Below are 27,523 nucleotides of genomic sequence, written 5' to 3'. Positions count from 1 at the left end.
GAAACCTCTCTACCTTTGTCTCTCTCCAAAGATCCGTCTCTCTCAAAGAAGGAGTGGTGCAAAATGGCTGCCATTTATACTGCAGGAGGAGTGCCCTTTAATTAGCGCCCCGCAGCGACTGGGAACCGTTCCCCTCTACCAGTCGCTAGGGGCGCCAGGCGCACAATAGGCTGGCGCCACTGAATTTCCGGTTTGGGGCGCACAAAGGGCGTTGCACCATGAAATGACGTCAGGATATGCGCGCGCAGCTGAGCGCGCGCATAGGCTTTGCGCCGCCGCTAAATCTTAACTGAAGTTCGCGAGAGGCGCAGATCGCGCTGCGCCCGGGCGCTAGCCGCTTAGCACACCACATCTCCTCCTCCTAAGGCGCTAGCGGCTGGCGCAAACCACTGAATTTCTAGGCCTATGTCTCTATTTATAAAGCCTAGGACCCATATGCTTTATTAACTGCTTTATTAGCCTGTCCTGCCACCTTCAAAGATTTGTGCATAAGCACCCCCAGGTGCCTTTTTTTCCCACCCCATTTAAAATTGTACCATTTAATGTGTATGGTCTCTGCTCATTCTTCCTACCAAAATGTATCACTTCACGCTTCTCTGTATTGAATTTCATCTGCCATGTGTCCACACATTCCACGAGCCTGTCTGTCCTCTTGAAGTCTACTACTATCTTCCTTACTGTTTACTACACTTACAAGTATCGTGTCATCTGCAATTTTTGAAATTGTGCCCTGTACCCCCAAGTCCAAGTCATTAATGTATATCAAAAACAGCAGTGGTTCTAGTATGGAAGCTTGGGGAACACCACTGTATACCTCCCTCCAGTCCGAAAAACAGCCATTCACCACAACCCTCTGTTTTGTATCCCTGCCTTCTTGAACCGCTGCAGTCCATTTGGTGAAGGTACTCCCACAGTGCCGTTAGGGAGGGAGTTCCAGGATTTTGACCCAGTGATGATGGAGTAGTGATCTGTTTCCAATCAAGATGGTGTGTGACTTGGAGGGGAACATGGAGGTGGTGGTGTTCCCATGCACCTGCTGCCCCTGTCCTTCTAGATGGAAGAGGTCGTGGGTTTGGGAGGTGCTGTTGAAGAAGCCTTGGCGAGTTGCTGTAGTGCATCTTGTAGATGGTACACACTGCAGCCACATTGTGCTGGTGGTGGAGGGAGTGAATTTTTAAGGTGGTGGATGGGGTGCCAATCGAGCGGGCTGTTTTGTCCTGGATGGTGTCAAGCTTCTTGAGTGTTGGAGCTGCACTCATCCAGGCAAGTGGAGAGTATTCCATCACACTCCTGACTTGTGCCTTGCAGATGGTGGAAAGACTTTGGGGAGTCAGGAGGTGAGTCAGTTGCTGCAGAATACCCAGCTTCTGACCTGCTCTTGTAGCCACGTTATTTATGTGGCTGATCCAGTTAAGTTTCTGGTCAATGGTGACCGCCCAGGATGTTGATGGTGGGGGATTCGACAATGATAGTACCATTGAATGTCAAGGTGAGGTGGTTAGACTTTCCGTTGTTGGAGATAGTCATTGCCTGACACTTGTGTGGTGAGAATGTTACTTGTAAGATGTCACACACCAGGTTATAGTCCAACAGTTTTATTTGAAATCACAAGCTTTCGGAGCGCTGCTCCTTCGTCAGGTGAAGTGGAGAGATGCATATAAGCTGTGTCTTTATGCATCTCTCCACTTCACCTGACGAAGGAGCAGCGCTCCGAAAGCTTGTGATTTCAAATAAAACTGTTGGACTGTAACCTGGTGTTGTGACTTCTTACATTTGTCCACCCCAGTCCAACACCGGCATCTCCACACCAAGAATGTTACTTGCCACTTATCAACCCAAGCCTGAATGTTGTCTAGTTCTTGCTGCATGTGGGCACAGATCGCTTCATTATCTGAAGAGTTGCAAATGGAACCGAACACTGCAATCATGAGCAAACATCCCCACTTCTGACCTTATGATGGAGGGAAGGTCATTGATGAAGCAGCTGAAGATGGTTGGACCTCATAAGAACATAAGAAATAGGAGTGGGAGTAGGCCATTTGGCCCTTCGAGCCTGCTGCACCATTCAATAAGATCATGGCTGATCATCTACCTCTACTCCACTTTCCCGCACTATTCCCATATCCCTTGATTCCCTTAATATCCCAACATGTATCGATCTCTGTCTTGAATATACTCAACGACTGAGCTTCCACAGCTCTTGGGTAGAGAATTCCAAAGATTCACAACCCTTTGAATGAAGAAATCGCTCCTCATCTCAGTTCTAAATGGCCAACCCCTTATTCTGAGACTCTGACCGCTAGTTCTAGACACCATAGCGAGGGCAACATCTTCCCAGCATCTACCTTGTCAAGCCCTGTAAGAATTTTGTATGTTTCAATGAGATCATCTCTCATTCTTCTTAAATTCTAGGTAATATAGGCCTAGTCTACTCAATCTCTCTTCATAGGGCAATCCCCCACCCCCCATCCCAGGAATCAGTCTGGTGAACCTTTGTTGCACTCCCTCTAAGGCAAGTCTATCCTTCCTTAGGTAAGGAGACCAAGACTGTACACAGTACTCCAGGTGTGGTCTCACCAAGGTCCTATATAGTTGCTGTAAGACATCTTTACTCTTGTACTCCAATCCTTTTGCAATAAAGGCTAATGTATCATTTGCTTTCCTAGTTGCTTTCTGTACTTGTATGTTAAATTTCAGTGATTTGTATACAAGCACCCGCTGGTCCCTATGAATACCAACATTTCCCAATTACTTACCATTTAAAAAAGTTTTTTTTTCTATTTTTCCTACCAAAGTGGATAACTTCACATTTCTCCACATTATATTCCATCTGCCATGTTCTTGCCCACTCACTTAACCTGTCTATATCCCTTTGTAACCTCGTTGCATCCTCCTCATAACTTACTTTCCTACCTAGCTTTCTATCATCAGAAAACTTGGATATATTGCACTCAGTCCCCTCGTCTAAGTCATTGATATAGATTGTAAATAGCTGAGGCCCATTAACCAATCCTCAACCTATGCTAATATATTACCCCCAACCCCATGAGCCCTAAATTTTGTGTATTAATCTCATGTGGCACCTTATCGAATGCTTTCTGAATATCCAAATACACGACATCCACTGGTTCCCCCTTATCTACCCTGCTAGTTACGACTTCAAAAAATTCTAACACATTTGCCAAACACTATTTCACTTTCATAAATCCGTGTTGACTCTGCCCACTCATATGATTTTCTAAGTGCCCTGTTACCACGTCCCTAATAATAGATTCTAGCATTTTCCCTACTACTGATGTCAGGCTAACTGCGCTATAGTTCGCTGTTCCTTCTCTCTCCTTTCTTGAACAGTGGGGTTACATTTTTACCTTCCAATCCTTGGGAACTGTTCTAGAATCTAGGGAATTTTGGAAGATGACAACCAATGCATCCACTATCTCTATAGCCACCTCTTTCAAAACCCTAGGATGTAGGCCATCAGGTCCAGGGTATTTATCGTATTTCAGTCCCTTTAATTTCTCCAGTACTATTTTACTAATACTAATATCATTCAGTTCCTCATTCTCGCTAGACCCTTGGTTCTCCACTATTTCCGGGAAGTTTTTTTGTATCTTCTTCCATGAAGACAGACACCTAAGGCTCGATTTTAATTGCCAAGGCGGGTTAGAATCGGGTTGCGTGGTGGGAAGGGTTCCGGAGTCACTTCCGGCAGGATCAGCTGCTGATGTCCGATTTTGATTCAGTGAGCTTGTTGATTTCAATGAGGCGCGCTGGCTGGTCCAATGAGTGCGATCGGGTCGGCTGGCCGCCTCCGATGATGTCATCATAGCTGCTGCTTTTAAAGCTGCCACTCAGCCTAAGCCTTTCTCTTGTGGATTCCTGGATTCATTGAAATTGATTTTGACGCAATGACTTCTTCCAGAGGCAAGGCAGCTCCTCCTTTTAATGATCACTCCCTCCATGTTCGTGTGGGCGCAGGGAGATTCTCTTCCCTACTGATGGCCGGAGGAAGCCTCCTCAGAAGACCAAGGCTGCCTGGCTGTTGCTGAGGGGGTCAGCGCATGGTCCATATATGCCGAAAAAGGTTTAATGATCTTGTGTGAACATCAAAAGTGAGTATCCCATCACACTTGCCTTCAATCTGCTTCCCTTCTCTTCTCATCACCAGCACTCTGCGTTGTAAGCCTCCTCCTTCACATCCCACCTTACCCTTACTTCCCTTTCACCCTTACCTATCCATCTCTGTCTCTGCACTGAATCAGTTCAGCATCCTGCCTATGCAGCCCTTAGCCTCGTTCTCACTGTCATGCATTGACAACAACTAAACGCACAGGGAGCTAGCGTCCTCTTGGCACCTTATCCCATCTTCGTCTCCCTCAAAGCTTCTATGGTAGGGATTATTGACCCTCACTCCATCACTGTGGCTGAAACACCGCTTGTGTCCCTCCTTGCAGGAAAAGATAGCCCACAATAAGAGGGAGAGCTGAGGTGCATGCAGACGCTGTTCCTCTGGGGCTATCCAGAAAAAGAGCGTCTCGGGGAAATACAGGAACAAGTGCAGGTGTCTCTGGAAGGGTTTGCCTCCAGGGTTAGTGCGAATGTGGAGAGAATGGAGGAGTCCATCTGTAACATCAGCACTGCCGTGGTGGAGGCAGTGGTGCATGAACGCACCATCATGGATAGGATGGCAACCTCCATGGAAAACCTGACTGCCTCAGTGGAAAGGATGGCTACGGCACCAGAGTCAGGAAAACAAGGCGACTGTTCAAAATAGAATGTCATCTCTGGAGGAGCGATGGGCAGCTATTGAGCAGAAAGACAGCTTCATGGATGTCCTTTTGATGAGGACTGCCAGTGCAAATACGGGTCCTCATGGTTTCCCTGAAGTGCAGCAAGGTGCTCTCCAGCCACTTGCCAGTACTGAGGTGCGGCTGACCCATGAGAGGGATGTTGTTGGCCGGACAGAAGGAAGTGTGGGCTCCTCTCAAAGCGCTCACACGACCATGCCACTGCGGAGCCCTCGGTCAGAGACCCACTTTGCGGAGACAACGGAGATGGCCATTTCAGCCCCTGCACAGCCACAGAAAGAGCAGACTGTTGAGCCCAAACCCAGAGGACGCCCGCCAAAGGCGTCTAAGCAGGCGCAGCATCCTAGTCAACAAGGTGCCTCTACATCTGCTGAAACCACAGGGAAAGCACCACGTCGAAGCACACTCAAGAGAAAGATTAAGCACCTATAGTCACAAGGCGAGCCACTTGGGTGATTTATCTTTTTTTTCTTACTGTTGCTGGTTTATTATCCTTTTGTGATGTTTAAAAGAAAAATTGTCAAACAGTTGATTGTGTGGCTTATGTGTTATGGGGAATGGCAAAAGCACATTGAGGGCTCAGGGCGACTTGCTTTTGTAATGCTGATAGTGAAAGTGATAGGAAATAACAGCATATAGCAGATAGCAGAGATGATGTATGACGTTGGACAAGTGTTGCCTGCAATTACAGAGCCATATGGTAGCCACCTATGGTTGAAGAGTAAGCTTATGCTAATGTGGCATGGCAGTGTGCATACCCTGCTTGACGGGCAGCAGTGAACTGGAGAAATGCTGCATTGGTCACAACAGGGCATGCAAGGCGCCCGTCATCCTTCTCCTACTCTTCCCACGCGGCTGCTGCTCCTCTGATTATGAGGACCAGAATGAGAAGGCATAAATTTTTCCCATCCCCTTGCTATAGATTTCATTTGAGGCAACAAGCTTGCAAGCGCACAGTCGAAGTGGCCTGAAATTATTCCATTCATGTCGCACTGCAGATGGATGTCAGCTTGAACAGTCACAATGTCAGTAGATGTGCAAAATCTTATCCTATACCTACAAACAGCAAAGTTGTTGCATTTGAATGTCAGCCATGTTTCAGGGACGCTTTTAAAGTGCTTCACCAATGCATACAAATCATGTCCTCCAGCAACTCGTCTCCTTGAACCTGGCCTGTTATTGACACGTTGGGAAACGGGAGCCAGAAGCACAAAAATGGGAAACCACTATGAAAATAGGATTAGCAAGGCAGTTAACAGGCTGTTAACTACCTGTCCCACCGGTTCCAGTCAGGTCAGTTTGGGAGCGGCTGAACAGACACTCATGAAAATCGGGTGGGGGCGGGTTGTGTGTCGAGTCTTTTTTTCCCGATTTTCGCTACAGACCCGCCTCTTCAGGGCTATTAAAATTGTGCCAAAAGTATTTGTTTAATTTCTCTGCCATTTCCTTATTCCCCATTATAATTTCTCCTGTCTCAGCCTGTAAGGGACCCACATTTACTTTCGCTAATCTTTTCCTTTTTACATACCTATAAAAGCTTTTACAGTCTGTTGTTATGTCTCTCGCTACTTTACTCTCATTCTATTTTCCCTTTATCAATTTCTTGGTCATCCTTTGGTGAATTCTAAAATCCTCCCAATTCTCAGGTTTACTATTTTTGACAACATTATAAGCCTCTTCCTTTAATCTAATACAATCTTTAACCTCGTTAGCCATGGTTGGATAATTTTTCTCGTGGGGTTTTTATTCCTTAAGGGGGTTTTTTATTCCTTAAGGGAATGTATATTAGTTATGAATTATTTCTTTAAATGTTTGCCATTGCTTATCTACCATCATATCTTTTAATCTAGTTTCTCAGCCTATCGTAGCCAACTTGTACCTCATACCTACATAGTTTGCTTTGTTCAGATTTAAAATGCTAGTTTCAGACTTAACTAAATCACTCTCAAATTCAACATAAAATTCTATCACATTATAATCACTGCACCCCAGAGGCTCCTTTACAAGGTTATTAATTAACCCAAAAAGAAAATACTGCAGATGCTGGAAATCTGAAATAAAAACAGAAAATGCTGGAGACACTCAGCAGGTCAGCCAGCATCTACGAAGAGAAACAGAGTTAACGTTTCAGGTCGATGACCTTTCGTCAGAACTGGAAAAAAGCAGGAAATGGAACAGATTTTTAAGCAAGTGTAGTGGCTGTGAAATGGGGGAGGGGATGAAAGAACAAAAGGGAAGGTCTGTGGTAGGATAGAAAGCAGGAGAGATTAAGAGACATTGAGAGACATTAAGAGATATTCAAGGCAAATGGGGATGGTAATGGGACAGGTTAAGAAACAAAGGATGGCTCTAGATGAAGTGTAAATTGCGCTGGCAGAATGAAAGACAGCTGCCATGTGGGAGAGAAGAACAGAAGGCCAAACAAAAAGTGTGGCTAAAAAAATATATATGATGGAGGCCGGGGTTATGATCTGAAATTGTTGAACTCTATGTTGAGCCCAGAAGGCTGTAAAGTGCCTAATTGGAAGATGAGGTGCTGTTCCTCGAGCTTACGCTGAGCTTCCGTGGAACAATGCAAGAGCCCGAGGACGGTGCGGTCTGAGTGAGAGTGGAGCGGTGAATTAAAGTGACAGGCGACCGGAAGCTCGGGGGTCCCCCTTACGGACTGAACGGAGGTGTTCCGCAAAGCGGTCACCCAATCTGCGTTTGGTCTCCCCAATGTAGAGGAGACCGCATCGTGAGCAGCGAATACAGTATACTAAATTGCAAGAAGTACAAGTAAATCGCTGTTTCACCTGGAAGGGGTGTTTGGGGCCCTGGACAGTGGGAAGTAGGGAGGTATAAGGGCAGGTGTTGCATCTCCTGCGCTTGCACGGGAAGGTGCAAGGGGAAGGGGTGTTAGGGGTGCTAGAGGAGTGGACTAGGGTGTCGCGGAGGGAGCGGTCGCTACAGAATGCTGAAGGGGGAGGTGAGGGGAAGATGCGTTTGGTGGTGGGATCACGCTGGAGGTGGCGGAAGATGATCCGTTGAATGTGGAGGCTGGTGGGATGAATGGTGAGGACAAGGGGAACTCTATCGTGGTTCCGGGAGGGAGGGGCAGGGGTGAGGGCAGAAGTGCGGGAGACAGAATGGACACGGTCAAGGGCCGTGTCAACCACTCTAGAGGGGAATCCTTGGTTGAGGAAAAAGGAAGACATGTCGGAAGCACTGGTATGGAAGGTGGCATTGTCGGAGCAGATGCGGCGGAGACGGAGAAACTGGGAGAATGGAATAGAGTCCTTACAGGAGGCGGGGTGGGAGGAAGTGTAGTCCAGGTAGCGCTGGGAGTCAGTGGGCTTGTAGTGAATGTTGGTCAATAACCTATCCCCAGAGATGGAGATGGAGAAGTCGAGGAAGGGAAGGGAAGAGTCGGAGATGGACCATGTGAAGGTGAGGGAAGGGTGGAAATTGGAAGCAAAGTGAATGAAATTATCTAGTTGAGGGAGGTGACCAGAGTAGGACTGGAACAAAGAGTGTTCCACATCTCCCACAAAAAGGCAGGCATAGCTAGGACCCATGCACCTTTTGAGTTGGAAGAAGTGAGTGGCGTCAAAGGAGAAGTTGTTCAATGTGAGAACAAGTTCAGCCAGGCGGAGGAGGGTGATGGTGGATGGGGACTGGTTGGGCCTCTGTTTGAGGAAGAAGCGGAGCGCCCTTGGGCCATCTTGGTGGGGGATGGAGGTGTAGAGGGATTGTACGCCCATAGTGAAAAGGAGGCGGTTGGGGCCAGGAAACTGGAAACTGTTAGTGGTGGAGGGCGTCGGAAGAGTCGCGGATGTAGGTGGGAAGAGACTGGACAAGGGGAGAAAAAAAAGAGTTGAGATAGGAAGAGACAAGTTTCGTGGGACAAGAACAGGCTGAAACGATGGGTCTACCAGGGCAGTCCTGTTTGTGGATCTTGGGAAGGAGGTTGAAGCGGGCTGTGCGGGGTTGGGGAACTGAGGTTGGCGGCCATGGGGGGGGGTGCGGGGGGGGGGGAAGATCTCCAGAGGAGATGAGGTCAGTGACAGTCTTGGAAACGGTGGGGCCATGGTCCAGGCCGAGGTGTCGGAGAGTTGGCATTCAGCTTCCGCTAGGTAGAGGTCGGTTCGCCAAATAACAATAGCACCACCCTTGTCAGCAGGTTTAATGACAATGTCGGGGTTGGATCTGAGAGACTGGAGTGCTGCAAGTTCAGAGGGAGGTAGGTTGGAGTGAGTGAGGGGAGCAGAGAAATGGAGACGGCCGATGTCACGGCGGCAGTTTGCAATGAAATGATCTAGAGAGGGTAAGAGGCCAGAGGGAGGGGTTCAGGTAGAATGAGAATTCTAAAAACGGGAGAAAGGGTCAGCCGTGTGGGGGGAAGACTCCTGGCCAAAGAAGTGGGTACAGAGATGAAGGCGTCGGAAAAAGAGCTCCGCATCGTGCCGAGCTCGAAGGTGGGGGCGTAAGGGGATGAAGCTCAGGCTTATACCAACGACTGATCGTTCGGGGTCAGAGAGGGGAAGGTCAGAGGGGATAGTGAAAACACGACGGGGGGTGAGATTGGGAGAAGGGATGGGGTCAGAGGAAAGTGAAGGGGAAGAAGGTTCCGGAGGGGCGTTGGTGTCTAAGAGTTGTTGAAGTTTGCGATCCTTGACACCTGAAAAGGAAGAAAAAAGTTTTGTTAAAGCGCCGGATGAGGCGAAGGATGAAATGGAACGGAGGACCAGGACAGCTTTGAGATAGTGAGTCGGTGCTGCTGAAGAGAGAGGTTCATGTGGCGTCGCATGGCATTCAGCATGGATTTCAGGATATGGCGAGAGCAGTGGTTCGAGGAACGCTGAATATCTCGGAGATATCTGTAGTCCTGGGTGGATCCAAAACACGAAGGGTGGAATTTCAGTTGGAATCCACGTGGAGTAAGTCGGAGCCCGAGACAGTCGCTGAGGAAAGATATGTGACTGTGAAAGCGAGTTTTGGCAGATACCTGATCAAACACGAGAAGGGAGACAGAAAGCAATGAAGATGAACAAAGACAAACGAAAATCCCTTCGGAGAGAAGAGCAGAACTCCTTCAAGGTAGGCATTCCTGGAAGAGAGGTGGCAGTGAATTAAACACTAATACAAAAAGAAAATACTGCGGATGCTGGAAATCTGAAATAAAAACAGAAAATGCTGGAGACACTCAGCAGGTCAAGCAGCATCTGTGAAGAGAGAAACAGAGTTAACGTTTCAGATCGATGACCTTTCGTCAGAACTGGAAAAAAAGCAGGAAATGGAACAGATTTTTAAGCAAGTGTAGTGGCTATGAAATGGGGAGGGGATGAAAGAACAAAAGGGAAGGTCTATGATAGGATAGAAAGCAGGAGACATTGAGAGAGATTAAGAGATATTAATTAACCCAACTCATTGCATAGAGATCTAAATAGCTTGTTCCCTAGTTGGTTCCTCGACATACTGATCTAGAAAACTATCTTGAATGCATTTCATGAACTCGTCCTCTGCACTATTTCTGCAAATTTGGTTTACCCAGTCTATGAAAATTATACCCCCCCCCCCCCCCCCCCCCCCAATGATTACTGTATTACCCTTGTTACATGCACCTCTAATTTCCTGATTTATACTGTGCCCGACACTACAACTACTGTTAGGGGCCTATAAACTACTCCCACCAGTGCTTTCTGCCCTTTGTTGTTACTTAGCTTCACCCAAAGTGATTCTACGTCTTGTTTTCTGAGCTAAGATCCTTTCTCTCTTTATTCCATCCTTTATCAGGGCTACCCCCACTCCTCCTTTTCCATTCTACCTACCTCTTCTAAAAGTCAAGTACCTGGAATATACTAAAAGTCAAGTATCCTGGGATATTTAGTTCGCAATCTTGGGCCTAGGACACTGCCCTGAGGAACTCCTGCAGCGATGTCCTGGAGCTAAGATGATTGGCCTCCAACAATCACAACCATCTTTCTTTGTGCTAGGTATGATTCCAGCCAGTGGAGAGTTTTCCCCGTGATTCCCATTGACTTCAGTTTTACCAGGGCTCCTTGATACCACCCTCGATCAAATGCTGCCTTGATGTCAAGGACAGTCACTCTCCCCTCACCTCTGGAATTCAGCTCTTTTGTTCATATTTGCACCAAGGCTGTAATGAGGTCTGTAGCCAAGTGGTCCAGGTGGAATCCAAACTGAGTATCGGTGAGTAGGTTATTGGTGAGTAAGTGCTGCTTGATAGCACTTTCAACGACCCCTTCCATCACTTTGCAGATGATTGAGAGTCGGCTGATGGGACGGTAATTGGCCAGATTGGATTTGTCCTGCTTTGTGGACAGGACATATCTGGGCAATTTTCCACTTTCAGGTAGATGCCAGTGTTGTAGCTGTACTGGAATAGCTTGACTAGTGGCACAGCTAGTTCTGGAGCACAAGTCTTCAGCACTGCATCCGTGATGTTGTCAGGGGCCCACAGCCTTTGCTGTATCCAGTACACTCAGCTGTTTCTTGATATCACGTGGAGTGAATCGAATTGGCTGAAGACTGGCTTCTGTGATGGTGGGAACCTTAGGAGTAGGCCGAGATGGAGCATCCACTTGGCACTTCTGGCTGAAGATGATTGCAAAAGCTTCAGCCTTGTCTTTTTCACTCATACTGGTTTCCATCATCATGGAACCTCCTCTTCCCGTTAGTTGTTTAATTGTCCACCACTATTCACGACTGGATGTGGCAGGACTGCAGAACTTTGATCCTGATCTATTGGTTATGGGATCACTTAGCTCTATAGAATGCTGCTTCTGTTGTTTTGCGTGCATTTAGTCCTGTGTTGTAGCTTCACTAGGTTGGCACCTCATTTTTAGGTACACCTGGTGCTGCTCCTGGCATGTTCTTCTACACTCCTTATTGAACCAGGGTTGGTTCCCTGGCTCGATGGTAATGGTAGAGTGAGGGATATGCCGGGTTATGAGGTTACTGATGCGGTGGAATACAATTCTGCTGCTGCTGAATTCAGCCACAGTGCCTCCTGGATACCCATTTTTGAGCTGCTAGGTCTGTTCTATATCTATCCCAGTGGAAGTGCCACACAACACAATGGAGGGTGTCCTCAGTGTGAAGACGGGACTTTGTCTCCACAAGGACTGTGCGGTGGTCACTCCTACCAATACTGGCATGGACAGATGTATCTGTGACAGGTAGATTGGTGAGGATGAGGTCAAGTAGGTATTTTCCTCATGTTGGTTCTCTCGCCGCCTGCCACAAGCCGAGTCTGGCAGCTATGTCCTTCAGAATTCAGCCAGCTCAGCCACGAGTGGTGCTACCGAGCCATTCTTGGTGATGGACATTGAGGTCCCCCACCCAGAGTACATTCTGTGCCCTTGCTGCCCTCCGTGCTTCTTCCAAATGTAGGAGTACTCATCAGCTGAGAGAGGGTGGTAGGTGGTAATCAGCAGGAGGTTTCCTTGCCCATGTTTGACCTGATGCCATGAGACTTCATGGGGTCCAGAGTCAATCCAGAGTTGAGGACTCCCAGGGCCACTCCCTCCCGACTGTATATCACTATACCGCCACCTCTGGTGGGTCAGTCTTGCCGGTGGGACAGGACATACCCAGGGATGGTGATGGAGGAGTCTGGGACATTGGCTGAAAAGGTATGATTCTGTGAGTATGGTTCTGTGAGTATGGCTATGACAGGCTGTTGCTTGACTAGTCTGTGGGACAACTGTCCCAATTCTGACAAGTCCCCAGATGTTAGTGCTGGACGTACCACTCACCTGCAGCCCATTCTCGGCCACCAGTATTTCCCACACATGCTGCTGGGTCATTGTTGCATACTGTGATTTATTTTTTGGGACTTGAGGTGCCATTCTCTGGTTGCTCTCTAACCTCTATATCCTAAGAATTTTATTTGTGTACTTTTAATCAGAACTTCTAGTAGTGTTAAAAGCTGATAGCAAAAATGTATTCCCTCTTTTTCCCCCCTCTTCCCCTTATTCCTCCCCTACCCTCCCTTTCTTTGCTTCTTCCCCTCTCCTTTCTCCTCTGCTGTTATGGCATGACATATTATTTAAGGAATGTAACTGGTCAGCTATCTTGCAGTTTTCTTGCATTCTGTGAGGAGAACTTTATAGAGCTTTCTGTTGGAACTTAGCTCAGGAGAATAAATTATGCAGAATGCATGGTGTGCTTTTCATTCAAGGTAGCAAGTTTGATACCTGACCCCAGGTTATGGATGCAAAAATCCTTTTAATTTTATGAGACAAAGCCCAAATACACACAATGGCCCCGATTTTCTGCCAGCCGTCGGGCGGGTTTTCAGGCGGGCGGGAGCTGGGGGGGAAATTAAAAAATCGCAGAAATAGGGGGTTGCGACCCTCGCCCCCCTCCCCACCGCCTGATTCCCCGCTCGACTTTCGGAACGCCGTTTCTCTGCGACCTGAATCAGTCCCGCCCACCGCTGGCGGGACTGGCCGTCGGAACACTAATCACCAATTATTACCATCTTTAAACCTATTTTCAGGGGCCGTTGCGATTTTGTGGGGTTCTCCACGCTAAACACACCTGCGGGGAACCCTGCTGATGAAACCTGGCGTGAAGCTTGCCGACTTGCTTGCTGTCAGCTGCAGGTCATTCGGGAAAGCTGCGATTTAATCGGAGAGCATTTGTATGGTGAAGGACCTTGTTGCTGCAGGCTTGGGGCTACGTCAAGGCTTAGGCACAGCTGTGGAAGGTTGGAACCTCACACACTTCTCCAATGTGATCTCCTGGGAAGCTCCTCTCACCACCCTCTCAGCGCTTCCTCAGCGGAGGCATCTACGAGAAGCATGGGACGTCTTTTTTTCCTTCCCTTCTTGCCATTAGAGGATCTCCAGCAGCAGAGGCAGCAGCAGCAGAACCAGGAACAGCAGCAGGAGCACCAGGCTGCTGCTCATGCACCTGAAGCTGCACAGGCCAGAAGGGGCCAGCACTTGGAAGTGGCTTGAGAGCACCTTGCTGTGCTTTAGGGGGCCATGGGGACCCGTTTCTGCACTGGCAGGCCTACTCGGAAGGACTTCCATGAAGGTCTGGTTTCTCTGTTTAATAGATGGCCAACGCTCCTCAAGAGATGTCATTCTCTTATGAGCACTCACCATGTTTTCCGTACCCTGGCGAGTTATCTCCTGCATGGAGGTTGCCAACCTTTCCATGGTGATGCGTTCATGCGCCAATGACTCCACAAAGGCTCTGCTCATGGTCACTATGGACTCCTCCATTCGCTCCACACTCGCAGCGACCCTGGAGACAAAACCTGCCAGAGACTCCTGCATCTGTGCATGGAGATCCATCACCTCTTCTCTTGCGGATGGACCCAGAGGCAGAGGGTCGACATGCAGCACAGCGGAGCTGAGCTGGCAGAGTCCTGCGCCCTCCGACAAGGACTCTCCACTGCTGTCCCTGTCTCCAGAATCTGCTGAGGCTCACTTGTCCCGAAGGTCCCCCCGAGGTGTGAGTGTCTGTGCTGGTGCTGGGTGCACTTACTTCTGCTGACGCTGCACCCTCAGAGGTTGGAGCTTCCTCTGAGGAGTCTGGCTGCACAGCCTCTTCCTCCTCCAGTGGGGACGGGGGCTTTGGATGGTCCTGTGGGGGAGTAGAGGACGGAGTCAGAGATGTGATGCCAAGGTTACATGCACATTCGAGTTGACATCTGCTGACACATGCAGCCTTGGTCTCAGTGGGAGGCCTCTTCCTGCCTGACCTAAGGAAGAGGACCTCCCTGTGGGCCCTAACCCCCATCCAATAATGCCTGCAGTGAAGCTTCGTCAAATTTGGAGGCAGCTTGGGGTCTGGCACTGGCCACAGCTGCTGCAGGCTCCTCTGCCATCCTGTGGGGTTCGTTTGGAAGCCTTCAGAGGATGCAGTGCTTGCTATGGACCTTGAAAGCACCATGAATGATGACATCATACTGTGGGGCTTTCTGACTAGAAATGGACAATTAGCAAGGCTGCCCACATGCTGGAAATTAATTGGCCACTTGAGGGAAAATTGCATGCAGCTGGCTGACTTTTGTGGGTCAGAACCCCACATTTGGGGAATCTGACCATTTCCCACACAATCCAGAAAATCGGGCCCAATATCTTTAAACATTAGAGATACAAAGAAATAAAACGTACAAGCGTGTGATCTTTCTCTGGGTAGAGAACTCCCTGTTGCTCTTTCCACTGCTGATTTTCTCTACAAGTTGTACAGAAAAGCTTGGAATCTTTGTTTCGTGAAAACCCCATTATGTCAAGAACAATCAATCATCAATGGCAGGTGTTACTGAACAAGACTCCTCAAAAGGATATATTTCCTTCAAAAACAACAGATGCCACATATAGCCTGTTATCTGTTGTTCCATACCATGGATAACTCTTAAGTGGCCACAAAACAAGTCTCAAATCTTACATCCTGTGTTTCAACAAACAATTGAAAAAGTAATGCTAGCTAAAACAGCTCCTTGGCACATCACATTCTAAAGCATCTTGGGAATGAACAACTTTAACTATTTCATTCAGTAAAAAGAAACCAAAACTTTAATCATGCAAGATTAAATCAAATCCTAAACCTATGTCTATAGGTGTACGCGACAAAGTTATCTTACACAAGGTCTGTAGGAGAAATAAGCTTGATGGGTTAAATGGTCTTTTTCTATTTTTTTTTTGGAGTTTTCTTCCATTCCTTTCTTGAAGGTGCTGACTCATTCTGGGGTATAGTTCCATAGTTGCTTGGAACTCTCCAATGCTATTCTTCATGTGTGATGCTGGACACTGAATATTAATAAGCTATTCGAACATGGGAGGAAGGACATCACAGATGAAGCTGATTTTATCCTCTCCCAGTGACCAGAGGAACATGTTCCTGCAGATCTCACTAGACAGCATTCAGGAGTGAGAACACTAGATGATTTGCCCCAGCCCCAGCCTAATTAAGGGGACCCATGGCCAAATTCTAGCACCACTATCTCTTGCCTGCTTTAAATCAAGTAATTCAGCACTGATAATGATTCAAACCTCCAATCTCCCTGGTCTATATAGTTCCGTATCACACTAGGTGCTGCACTTGCCCACAAAGGCGAGTTGCAATATTTTTTCATGTTATTATTTGGCATCCAATACAGCAGCAATTCCAGGTACTGAGAGGTGGGTGATATAGGCTGTACCTCAGAGTAAAGCCAGCCTAAAGCATATGTATTGGAAATAACTATATAGTAGTGTGAACACCTGCTGATAATTTCAGCTTAATTAGCAATTTCTGTAGATTTAAAATATCTGATTCACAGAAATGGTGCCTGATTGCCGCAATTTGAGAAGGCAATTGGCTCTCTTATGGGAAAATCTGGCTTAGCTGAACACCGATGTTTTTTTTTTCAAACTAACTTTTTTGTGCCAGAAGTTTCTGCTTGACTTGGTACATAAACAAAGAAAAGGCCCACTTTAGTTTTAGGCCCGCCCATTCATTCACAATTATCAATTCTTAAGATAGTAAGCAAAATAGTAGTATACAGGCAAGAACATTTTTTTCCAGACTCTTCCATTTCAGCTTTGTTGACTAAGTATAGATTTTTGCATTGATGACGTTGAATCATAGAATTGTACAGTACAAAAGGAGGTAATTCTGCCCATCATACCTGTGCTGGCTCTCTGAAAGAGCTATCCATTTAGTTTCATTCATTCCCCTGCCCTTTCCCCATACTTTTTTCTGTTTCAAATATTTATTCTCTTCCCTTTTGAAAAGCTATTCTGGATGCTGCTTTCACCACAGGTTGTGGTAGGGCTGGTCATGTCCTAACAACCCTTTTTTTAAAAAAAACCTACATGTTCTTATCCTCTCCTTTTGTTCTTTTGGTGAGATAAATTTATTCCCTCTATTTACCAACTTACTGACCAAATAGTTTTTCCCTATTTACCTTGTGAAGTCCCTTTTTATAATTTGGATACTTCCATCAGATCTGTTCTAATGAAAAGTATTCAGTCTCTTTAGTGTCTCCTCAAAACTAAAGCCTCTTGTCCTAGTGACCTAGTGCATCCCCTCCCTGGCTTAACCAGCCTTCCTGAAGTAATATTTCAAAAACTGAATGTAATATATTAACTGCAACCTAACAAATTACTTATAATGGTTTAGCATTACCTCTTTACCTTTGTGCCATAGGCCCCTATTAACCTGTGATCCCATTTTCATTTTTTTTTAATTCAACGAGTCATCCCATTTAAAGAAATTTATGTATCTGAATCCCTAAGTCTCTCTGCTCCTCCACTGCTTGTAAAATTTTACAATATTTTCTCTCTTCATTCTTCCTCTCCCAAATGTATTCTCTCTCAATTTTCTGCATTAAATTTCATCTAATGTCTATCTAAACTATCTTCTCCTGAGCAAGAAAGAACTTGTATTTATATAGTTCCTTTCATCTCCTCATGATGTCCCAAATAGCTTCGTAGCCAATTAATTACTTTATAAGTGTGCTGACTAGTTTTTTAGGCAAATGTGGCAGTCAATTTGTGCACCGCATTGTCCCACAAACAGCAATGAGATAAATGATCAGTTAATCGGTTCTTGGTGGTGTTGGTTGAGGGATAAATGTTAGTCAGGATGTTGGGAGAACTCCCCAGCTCTTTGAATAGTGGAATGAGATCATTTAAATCCAGCGTTCACTGTCGTTATCCCTCTGAAACTCACCGTAACTTCAGCATTTAGCACATGCGCAGATAAACGTGGAAATCCTGAAGTTGCGGTTAGTCATTCCCTGCTTCGCCACGGGCTGCGCTGTAGAACTCTCCATACAAACAGTGAAATCAGTTGAACTGATGAAAACTTAGCTTTTCCGATCTGATTGCACCATTAAAAATTAAGCTTTGTTGGAATAGGTGCAACTGGGGTTTTAAACGGCGTATTGACCGCTGAACAACTGTTCTGGCCCTTGAAAACAAATGTTATGTTTTGTGGAATGTCAAATTTCTCCATTATGATAGAAAATTACTAGATTTGTAAAATAATTTAAAACAATTTTTTTTTAAGTTTGTTGATGATATTTCAGCTTCTACCTTATGTGTAATCTTTATTTTGCTCTCAAGTGAATTGAATCAGTGCTTTTTATTTCCTGGTTTTCTGTCTGAGAATTCTTCAGTGTGATTGGCTGCTTAGACAACTTGATGACATCACTACTGCATGACGCTGGGGATACCCTATTGACCGCACTACAATCAATTTATCGTCGAGCAACCTGAAGTTTTTGCCACCGAGATCGCGAGATCTTTGTCGGCAGCTTTCTTCGTGGTCTGCGGCGATTGCCGTCACTTTGGCACTGACCGCAAATTCCGGACCCATGTCTCATGCATGTTTATAAAGGATACCCTGAAGGTCCCTTTAGAAAGGTAGCATTTTACTTTTCACATCAGACCTTTTTGCAGATGATAGAATACTTTTAAAAAGTAATTTGCACAATTCTAAATTGCAAAGTGTAGTGGTTAGGTTACTGGACTAGTAATACAGAGCAAATAAAAGCATAGCAGTTTGAGAAATTTAATTCAGTTTTTTAAAAATCTGGAAATAAAAGCTGGTATCCGTAATATTGACCATGAAGCTGCCGGATTGTCATTAAAACTAAATTGATTCACTAATGTCCTTTTAGTAACTGTAACTTTAATGTCCTTTTTACCTGCTGTCCTTACCCGTCTGGCCTATATGTGACTCCAGTCCCACACCAACGTGGTTCGCTTAACTGCCTTCTGCAGTGGCATATCAAGCCACTCTGCTGTATCAAATTGATACATGCAGCAGTTCAAGAAGAAGGCCCATCACCACCTTCTTGCAACTAGGAAAGGGCAATAAATGCCAGTCTTGCCAGCGACGAACCACATCCTGAGAATGAGTTAAAAAATTACATTTTCTAGTGTATTGTTTGAGACTTCCTCACCAAAAGTAACCTCACACGATTAACTATATCATCTCAGTATTTTCAATGGGCCATAATTTGCTGTCAAAATTACGGTGAGGCTAATGGCGCTCGCCGTTCTTTATGTGCAAATGGTACAGCAGCTTCAGGCAGATGCGTGGTTAAACTCAAATATCCAAAAGTTGCTGCCCGAGTTGCGCTGCTCCGCCGTTGGCTTCACAAGAGTGGCATTTCGCTGTCTGGCTCACCATTGAAATGTATTGAATGGCTGAAGTTGCTGTATTTGCACGGTAGATACAAACTAAACTTGCCACAAAAAGATAAGCCTTGTCCATTTCAATCTAAATACCCTTTTAAAATTCATAAGTGTTAATTACTGTCAGCCAACCCCTCTAGCACTGAAAATTAACTGTTACAAGTGTGGAGTCTTATTCCTTCAGGTTTTAATTGTTGTTGGAGATTTTTTTTTTAACTTTTCCTTTCTGTCTCTTTCCTCTCTCTTTCTCTTAATCCAATCTTTCTTTCCCCTCTTTATTTCTCTTTCTATATTGATCTGGTAATGAATTCACCCACTCTTAATTTATACTCCCTTCTCTGTTCTTGCTCTGTTCCCTGTTCACTCAGGTTCCAGATGCCTAGTTTCTCTTGCTGTGACATAAGAATTGGGAGCAGGAGTAGGCCATACGGCCCCTCGAGCCTGCTTCTCCATTCAATAAAATCATGGCTGATCTTCAACCTCGAGTCCCTATTCCTGCCCGATCCCCATAATCCCTTGATTCCCCATGAGTCCAAAAATCTATCTATCTCTGCCTTGAATATACTCAACGACTGAGCATCCACTGCCCTTTGGGGTAGAGAATTCCAAAGATTCACACCCCTCTGAGTGAAGAAATTCCTCCTATGGGCTGACCCCTTATCCTGAGATTATGCCCCTAGTTATAGACTTTCCAGCCAGGGGAAGCAGTCTCATCATTTATCCTATCAATCCCCCTCAGACTCTTTTGTACTAGAACTTCCCCTGGTTTGCGCCTCCCATTGGCACTTCTGGGGGGGTGATAACGGGGCGCTACCGGCTTTGCGACCAGACGCGGCAAGAGCACCAACGCCCGCGAACTTCCCCTGCAGGTTAGCGGTGGCAGTAAACCCGAATGCCACGATCTCCTGCGCCCCAGAGATAGTGACGTCATCCGGTGCGCAGCGCCACGGTACTGCCTGATGCGAACCTGGCTTCCGCTCCCTGCAGCATTGCCGGGCGTCAACACCGGCAGCTGCAGGAGGCATTGTCACTGGATGGCTGCTTGGAGAGCGGTAGTTAAAGGGATTGCCGTTGAGGTAGGCGAAAAATGTTTCATCAAGTCTCTGTGCATTTTTTTCTGTTTTTCAGGTGCCGCGATTGATCAGCCCTGCGCTCTTAGAGGGCGTGGGGCTCATCAGCGCGTTCGGAGGTGCCATCGGCGATCAGGGGATTTGTGTTCTTGCAGAGCCTGCAGCAATGGCCCTTCCCTTTAAGAGAGGGAAGGAGCCTCTGATTCCAGCAGCACTGCACTGGACATTGTGCAGCGCTCTGCTGCTACTGCCCTTCTTGCCTGGTTTAGTGCTCCAAGGGAAGTGGTAACGCTTGATTTAGAGCTTTGCTTCCCTCCTGGAGCGCTAAACCGGAAGTTCGCATCTGTTAGAATTGGGTAGCGCACGGTGATACTTTAGCCATACCCAATTACCCACTGTCCCTCAGGGCAGTGTCCTAGGCCCAACCATCTTCAGCTGTTTCATCAATGACCTTCCCTCCAACATAAGGTCAGAAATGGGGATGTTCACTGATGACTGCACAGCGTTCAATGCCATTCACAACTCCTCAGCTAATGAAGCAGTCCATGCCCGCATGCAACAAGATCTGGATAACGTTTAGGCTTGGGCTGATAAGTGGCAGGTAACATTCGCGCCACAGAAGTGCCAGACAATGACTATCTCCAACAAGCGAGAGTCTAACCACCACCCCTTGACATTCAACGGCATTCTAAGTTAATATCACAGAATCACAGATTGTAAATAGCTGAGTCCCAAGCACTGATCCTTGTGGCACCCCACAAGTTACAGCCTGCCAACCTGAAAATGACCCGTTTATCCCTGCTCTTTGTTTTCTGTCTGTTAACCAATCCTGTATCCATGCTAATACATAACCCCCCAACCCAATGAGCCCTTATCTTGCATAACAACCTTTTTTATATGGTACCTTATCGAATGCCTTTTGGAAATCCAAATATACCACATCCATTGGTTCCCCTTTATCTACCCTGCTAGTTACATCCTCAAAAAACTGTTAACAAATTTGTCAAACATGATTTCCCTTTCATAAAACCATGTTGACTCTACCTAATCATATTATGATTTTCTAAGTGCCCTGTTACCACTTCCTTAATAATGGATTCCAGCTGTTTCCTGACGACTGATGTTGGGCTAACTGGTCTGCAGTTCCCTGTTTTCTCTCTCCTTCCTTTCTTGAATAGCAGGGTTACAATTGCTACCTTCCAATCCACTGGGACCTCTCCAGAATCTAGAATTTTGGAAGATCACAACCAATGCATCCACTATCTCTGCAGCCACCTCTTTTAGAACCCTATGACGTTATCAGCTTGCACTTTTAGCAACTTGGCCCCAAAAATTTTTAAACTTAAACGTGCAAGGGCAAGCCTAACTCACACTTGCAGCAAATTATGGCCCATTCTGTTTCTTGTTGCTAACTAAAACTGTTACAAAGGTGCACAATCTCTGAGTGCTTATGTGGACATTTGTTTATTTCAAGTCTTTACAGTATAAATACATGTTTAATCTTTAGGTGTGAATGCTTTACTAAGTTGTCAAGTAGGCAACGAAACAGTGGCTGCTGACAAAGATGCCAAGCTTTACCTCTTCCATGAGCAGGACTGGGTGAAGCTACAGGAGAAAACCGAAGAAGTCAACTGTTTACTGAAGTTCTCTGAAGCCCAACTGACAAGTATGTGACCTCATAAACATGTATGTTAAGATTTCAGATAACCTTTGTTTCATATGTATAGCCATTTCTGGTGTCAATTTATCATTCTATTGAGTGCTTTACTTGACAGGAGATGGACAATTAACCATTTAACTGCGACTGGACTGCAATATGAAATCTTCTGTAAAAATGTGTGCAGTTAAAAAATAAGCATAGCTTGAAGTAAGATAAAACAAGCAATTCAAAAAGAATAGGTATGATCAGAAAAATCACCAGAACCAATGTGTTTTTTTGTAATCTAACCCTTTCTAAAAGTAATGGTTTTGCAGACCAGCCAATCATACCACTTTGCTAGCAAATTAATTCATAATATTTGGATATTGAAAGATTTGAAATAATGATCTGTGTGGCAGTTAATGTTCCATTAGTAAATGATGGCTGTCCTGATATTTCAGTTGGAAAGTGCATGTTATGATACTGAGCCATTTGGAATGGAAAGTCCCAAGTTCCGGCCCTGATCTATATACTGAGTTTGTCGAGTTGTGGGCTGCTTCTATAATTGGTCCCCACCACTTTGGACTAGGGAGGGGACAAGTTACCATCTTGATTGCTGTCCAATTACTACTGTTAGAAAGCACACCTGTGGATATTTGGCCCAAATATACTTGGGCTTTACTGTAACCTCTTCCATGGTTAAATAGTCTGCCAACGCTTACTGTCGAGACTCACATGAGGAATAGTCACTGGAGGCTTGCTGGTCCCCAGTATGAATTGGTATCGTCAGAAGAGAAAGTAAACAAACGAGAGGGGGCAGAGGAGGCTATAAAAGTAGTTGCAAAGCAGGTATACTGAGAAAATATCACTCAAAATGTTGAATAGTAAGAAGACAATATAGAAAGTTTTTAATCCTACAGTTACTGCAGTAATGAGAAAACCCATTATTTTTTGTTCCAATACCTTGGAAAAAATTATTTTATTCAGCAGTGTGAAGTACTGTTTTGTACTAGGGTGTAAACGCTAATCACTTCATTTACATGAATTTTCCATTCCTCTCACGATGCTGCATTGGATTAAGATGCCATATATGGCACCCTATAAATAATGAGCCTATTTCTTCCTCGTTAAAAAGGCCACAATAGAAAATAAAACTGAAAGAGCCCAAAGGATGTTTGAAACAGCTCAGTGTATATCAATTTTCATTTTAGAAAATCTACGAATCACTTATGATTATTCACCACTTGTGTGTTGCTATAAAGTGGTAGAAATGAGGACCAATGACTTAAATTTTCATTAAAATAATATTCTTATCTATCTCCGTATTTAAAATATACTTTTTAGGGTGAACCTACGAACATTTACATTGCAGACCCATTTCTACTTCATACAGTAGCTAACAGCAACAATGGACAGGTATGTCCTGTCCACAAACAGCAGGACAAATCCAATCTGGCCAATTACCGCCCCATCAGTCTACTCTCAATCATCAGCAAAGTGATGGAAGGTGTCATCGACCGTACTATCAAGCGGCACTTACTCACCAATAACCTGCTCACCAATGCTCAGTTTGGGTTCCGCCAGTACCACTCGGCTCCAGACCTCATTACAGCCTTGGTCCAAACATGGACAAAAGAACTGAATTCCAGAGGTGAGGTGAGAGTGACTGCCCTTGACATCAAGACAGCATTTGACCAAGAGTGGCATCAAGGAGCCCTAGTAAAATTGAAGTCAATGGGGATCGGAGAAAACTCTCCACTGGCTGGAGTCATACATAGCACAAAGGAAGATGGTTGTGGTTGTTGGAGGTCAATCATCTCCGCGCTAGGACATTGCTGCAGGAGTTCCTCGGGGCAGTGTCCTAGATCCAACCATCTTCAGCTGCTTCATCAATGAACTTCCCTCCATCATAAGGTCAGAAGTGGGAATGTTCACTGATGATTGCAGTGTTCAGTTCCATTTGCAACTCCTCAGATAATGAAGCAGTCCATGCCCGCGTGCAGAAAGACCTGGACGACATTCAGGCTTGGGCTGATAAGTGGCAGGTAACATTCGCGGCACACCAGGCAATGACTATCTCTAACAAGCGAGAGTCTAACCACTGTTCCTTGACATTCAACGGCATTACCACCGCCGAATTCCCCACCATTAACATCCTGGGGGTTACCATTGACCAGAAACTTAACTGGACCAACCACATAAATACTGTGGCAACAAGAGCGGGTCAGAGGCTGGGCATTCTGTGGCGAGTGTCTCTCACCTCCTGACTCCCCAAAGTCTTTCCACCATCTACAAGGCACAAGTCAGGAGTGTGATGGAATACTGTCCAGTTGCCTGGATGAGTGCAGCTCATACAACACTCAAGAAGCTCGACATCATCCAGGACAAAGCTGCCTGCTTGATTGGAAACCCATCCATCACCTTAAACAGTTACTCCCTCCACCACCGGCGTACCGTGGCTGCCTTGTGTACCATCTACAAGATGCACTGCAACAGCTCGCCAAGGCTTCTTCGGCAGCACTTCCCAAACCTGCGACCTCTTCCATCTAGAAGGACAAGGGCAGCAGTCGCATGGGAACACCATCACCTGCAAGTTCCTCTCCAAGTTACACACCATCCTGACTTGGAAATATATCGCTGTTCCTTCATCGTCACTGGGTCAAAATCCTGGAACTCCCTCCCTAACAGCACTGAGAGTGCCTTCACTACACGGACTGCAGCGATTCAAGAAGGCATCTCATCACCACCTTCTCGAGGGCAATTAGGGATGGGCAATAAATGCTGACCCTGCCAGCGACGTCCACATCCCAGGAACGAATATTAAAAAAATTGTGAATCTGCAGTCAAGATTCAACCTGAGTCCAGAGCAAAATTGAGTAAACTCTCTGAAGAACAGAGTTTGACACCACATGGAGTATAAATCCAGTGCGATGTTAAACTTGGTATAAAAAGTGCTCTGGGGATATGTGAATAATCATACTGCCTAGGAGAGAGCTCTGCACTTCTGTGTAATAAACTTAAGTAATCACAGAATCACAGAAACCCCACAGTGCAGATAGAGGCCATTTCGGCCCATTGAGCCTGCACCGACACATATCCCACCCGATCCCCGTAACCCCTACACCAACACATATCCCACCCTATCCCCGTAACCCCACATATTTAATCCCCCTAACACTAAGGGTCAATTTATCATAGCCAATCAACCTAACCCGCACATCTTTGGACTGTGGGAGGAAACCGGAGCACCCGGAGGAAACCCACGCAAACACGGGGAGAATGTGCAAACTCCACACAGACAGTCGCCCAAGGCTGGATTCGAACCCGGGTCCCTGGTGCTGTGAGGCAACAGTGCTAACCACTATGCCACCGTAAATCAGTACTATCTAGATGAAACTCAAATTGCAGCTACTGGTCTCAGACCAGTAAGGTGCTGTGTAAATGCCTCTTGGCCAAATTACATGTATGGAGAAATACAGGTAGACGTGGGGTGCTTCTTTGAGGTTGAGTGACATGCCTCCAGCTTTTTCTGTTTGTGGTTAAGACAGATTATTGGCGCAGATTATGGGAAATTTTACACTACCCCTTGTTTGCTGGTGCATTTGTGTCAAAACTGGAAAAGCACTGATATTTCTTACTTTTTTGAAAGAAATATTAGTATTTCCAAGAAGCAGCAAACTGCTTATTGTAAGTTTTGATGCAACAAAGGGTTTATTAAATATAATCATTGTTATAGTTTGGTGGGATGTAGAATCCAAACACCGAGGTCAACCAGTTTTGTCAGGGGTATTGTGAAAATTGAGTCACAATAAGGATTAAGTCTGAGGGCAGAAGAAGATCTGCAGGCAATACTCTTGCATAAATGAATGTCTCTTGACATTTAACTGCTTTCTTCAGCTTTTCTGTTTCAACATTTATTGTATGAAGAGACTTTTGTCATTATTGTTCATAATTCTAGTTCAAAAGTCAGACAAACTAGAATTAGTACTATAATTAGGATTGGCGGGGCCCTCGACCATTTCCCAAACTTCCACCCTCACCTCTTCTCCCTCCCAGAACCATGGAAGGGTCCCCCTTGTCCTCACATTCCACCCCACTAGCCTTTGCGTTCCATGCATCATTCTCCAGTGTGATGCCACCACCAAACACATTTTCCCTCCCCTCTTCTTTCAGCATTATGAAAGAACCGTTCCCTCCATGACACCCTGGTCCACTCTTCCTACACCCCCAACACCTGCTCCACTTCTCCCGGCAACTCCCCATGCAGGAGATGCAACCTTTGCCCTTTCACCTCCTCCCTTTCGACCGTCCAGGATTCCAAACACTACTTCCGGGTGAAAGAGTGATTTACTTATATTTATAACTTGGGATACTGTATTCGCCACTCGTGATGTGGTCTCCCCTACATTGAGGAGAGCAAATGCAGATTGGGTGATCGCTTTGCTGAATATCTCCATTCAGTCCGCAAGCGTGACCCTGAGCTTCCAGTCACTTGCCACTTTAATTATCCATCCCACTCCCACTCTGACCTCTCTGTCCTTGGCCTCCTACACTGTTCCAATGAATTGCAATGCAAGCTCAAGGAACAGCACCTCATCTTTTTACTAGGCACTTTACAGCCTTCCGGCCTTAACATTGAGTTTGACAACTTTAGATCTTAACCAGCACTTCCATTTTCTCTCAGACTGCATGTGCTGCTACACCAGAGCCACTGGAAGTGGAGGAGTTCTGGGCTGGTACTTGCGATGAGGAACCCCAATTGCTACACGGCCGGTGGGGTGGTTCACACTCTTGAGGTCTACCTGCCTTCCTTGCGCCACAGTCCTGCGCCACGGGAACCTTCTCTTTGACAGATTTTTAATGATTCCCTCCTCCTCTGCTATTCTGCGGTAACCATTTACACCTCCCCCAGACCCAACTTGTGTTTCATACTTGTCTCATTGTCAAAGCATATGGGATCCTGGGCTTTATAAATAGAAGCATAGAGTACAAAAGCCAGGAAGTTACACTAAACCCATATAAAACGCTAGTTCATCTCCAGCTGGAGTATTGTGTTCAATTCTGGGCACCACTCTTTAGGAAGGACATGAAGGCTTTAGAGAGGGTACAGAACAGATTTACTAGAATGGTTCCAGTGATGAGGGAATACAGTTACATGAATAGACTGGAGAAGCTGGGGTTGTTCTCCTTAGAGCAGAGAAGGCTAAGAGGAGATTTGATAGAGGTGTTTAAAATCATGGATGGTTTAGATAGAATAAATAAAGATAAACTGTTTCCAATGGCTGAAGGGTCGATAACCAGAGGGCACAGGTTTAAGGTGATTGGCAAAATAACCAGAGGCGACATGAGGGAAAAACCTTTTTACGCAACAAGTTGTTAGGATTTGAAATGCACTACCTGATGGGGTGGTGGATACAGATTCAATAGTAGCTTTCAAAAGGAAATTGGATAAATACTTGAAGGAGAAAAAAATTGCAGGGATATGGGGAAAGAGCCTGCGTGTGGGACTAACTGGATTGCTCTTCGAAAGAGAGGGCACACACTCGATGGGCTGAATGGCCTCCTTCTGTGCTGTGTGTTCTATGATTCACCTCCTTTTGCCTTGCATCATCACTTTTGTCATTTAATCACTTCTGCCCTCCATCCTATCACAGACCACTCCCTTTTGTGCTATCCCTGGCTCTGCACTTGCTGAAAAGCTGTTCAGCTCTAACATCTGCCAGTTCTGATGAAAGGTCATTGATCTGAAACGTTGATTCTGTTTCTTTCTCCATGGATGCTGCCTGACCGGCAGAGTGTTTCCAGCATTTTCTGTTTTTATTTCAGATTTCCAGCATCTGCAGTGCAGTATTTTGC

At 45.8% G+C, this 27,523-nt stretch overlaps 1 protein-coding gene across 3 annotated transcripts in view; it reads left to right on the top strand.

Annotated features, from left to right (window-relative positions):
• Window positions 1-27,523, top strand: part of gpr180 (G protein-coupled receptor 180) — a 164,006-nt gene that overhangs the window by 32,778 nt on the left and 103,705 nt on the right. For 2 of the 3 annotated variants that reach the window (XM_085998566.1, XM_085998564.1), the window contains exon 2: window positions 21,536-21,694. The exons of the other annotated variant lie outside the window; for it this stretch is intronic. In XM_085998566.1, the coding sequence (XP_085854692.1) occupies window positions 21,536-21,694 (159 nt within the window). The remainder of the gene's footprint in view (window positions 1-21,535; window positions 21,695-27,523) is intronic. 3 annotated transcript variants of the gene reach the window in all.

This window comes from Somniosus microcephalus, chromosome 10 (genome assembly GCF_052327205.1).
Source record: "Somniosus microcephalus isolate GS21.2 chromosome 10, FLI_Smic_1.0, whole genome shotgun sequence".
Classification (NCBI taxonomy): Eukaryota; Metazoa; Chordata; class Chondrichthyes; order Squaliformes; family Somniosidae; genus Somniosus; species Somniosus microcephalus.
This window is presented reverse-complemented; position numbering and strand designations above follow the sequence as displayed.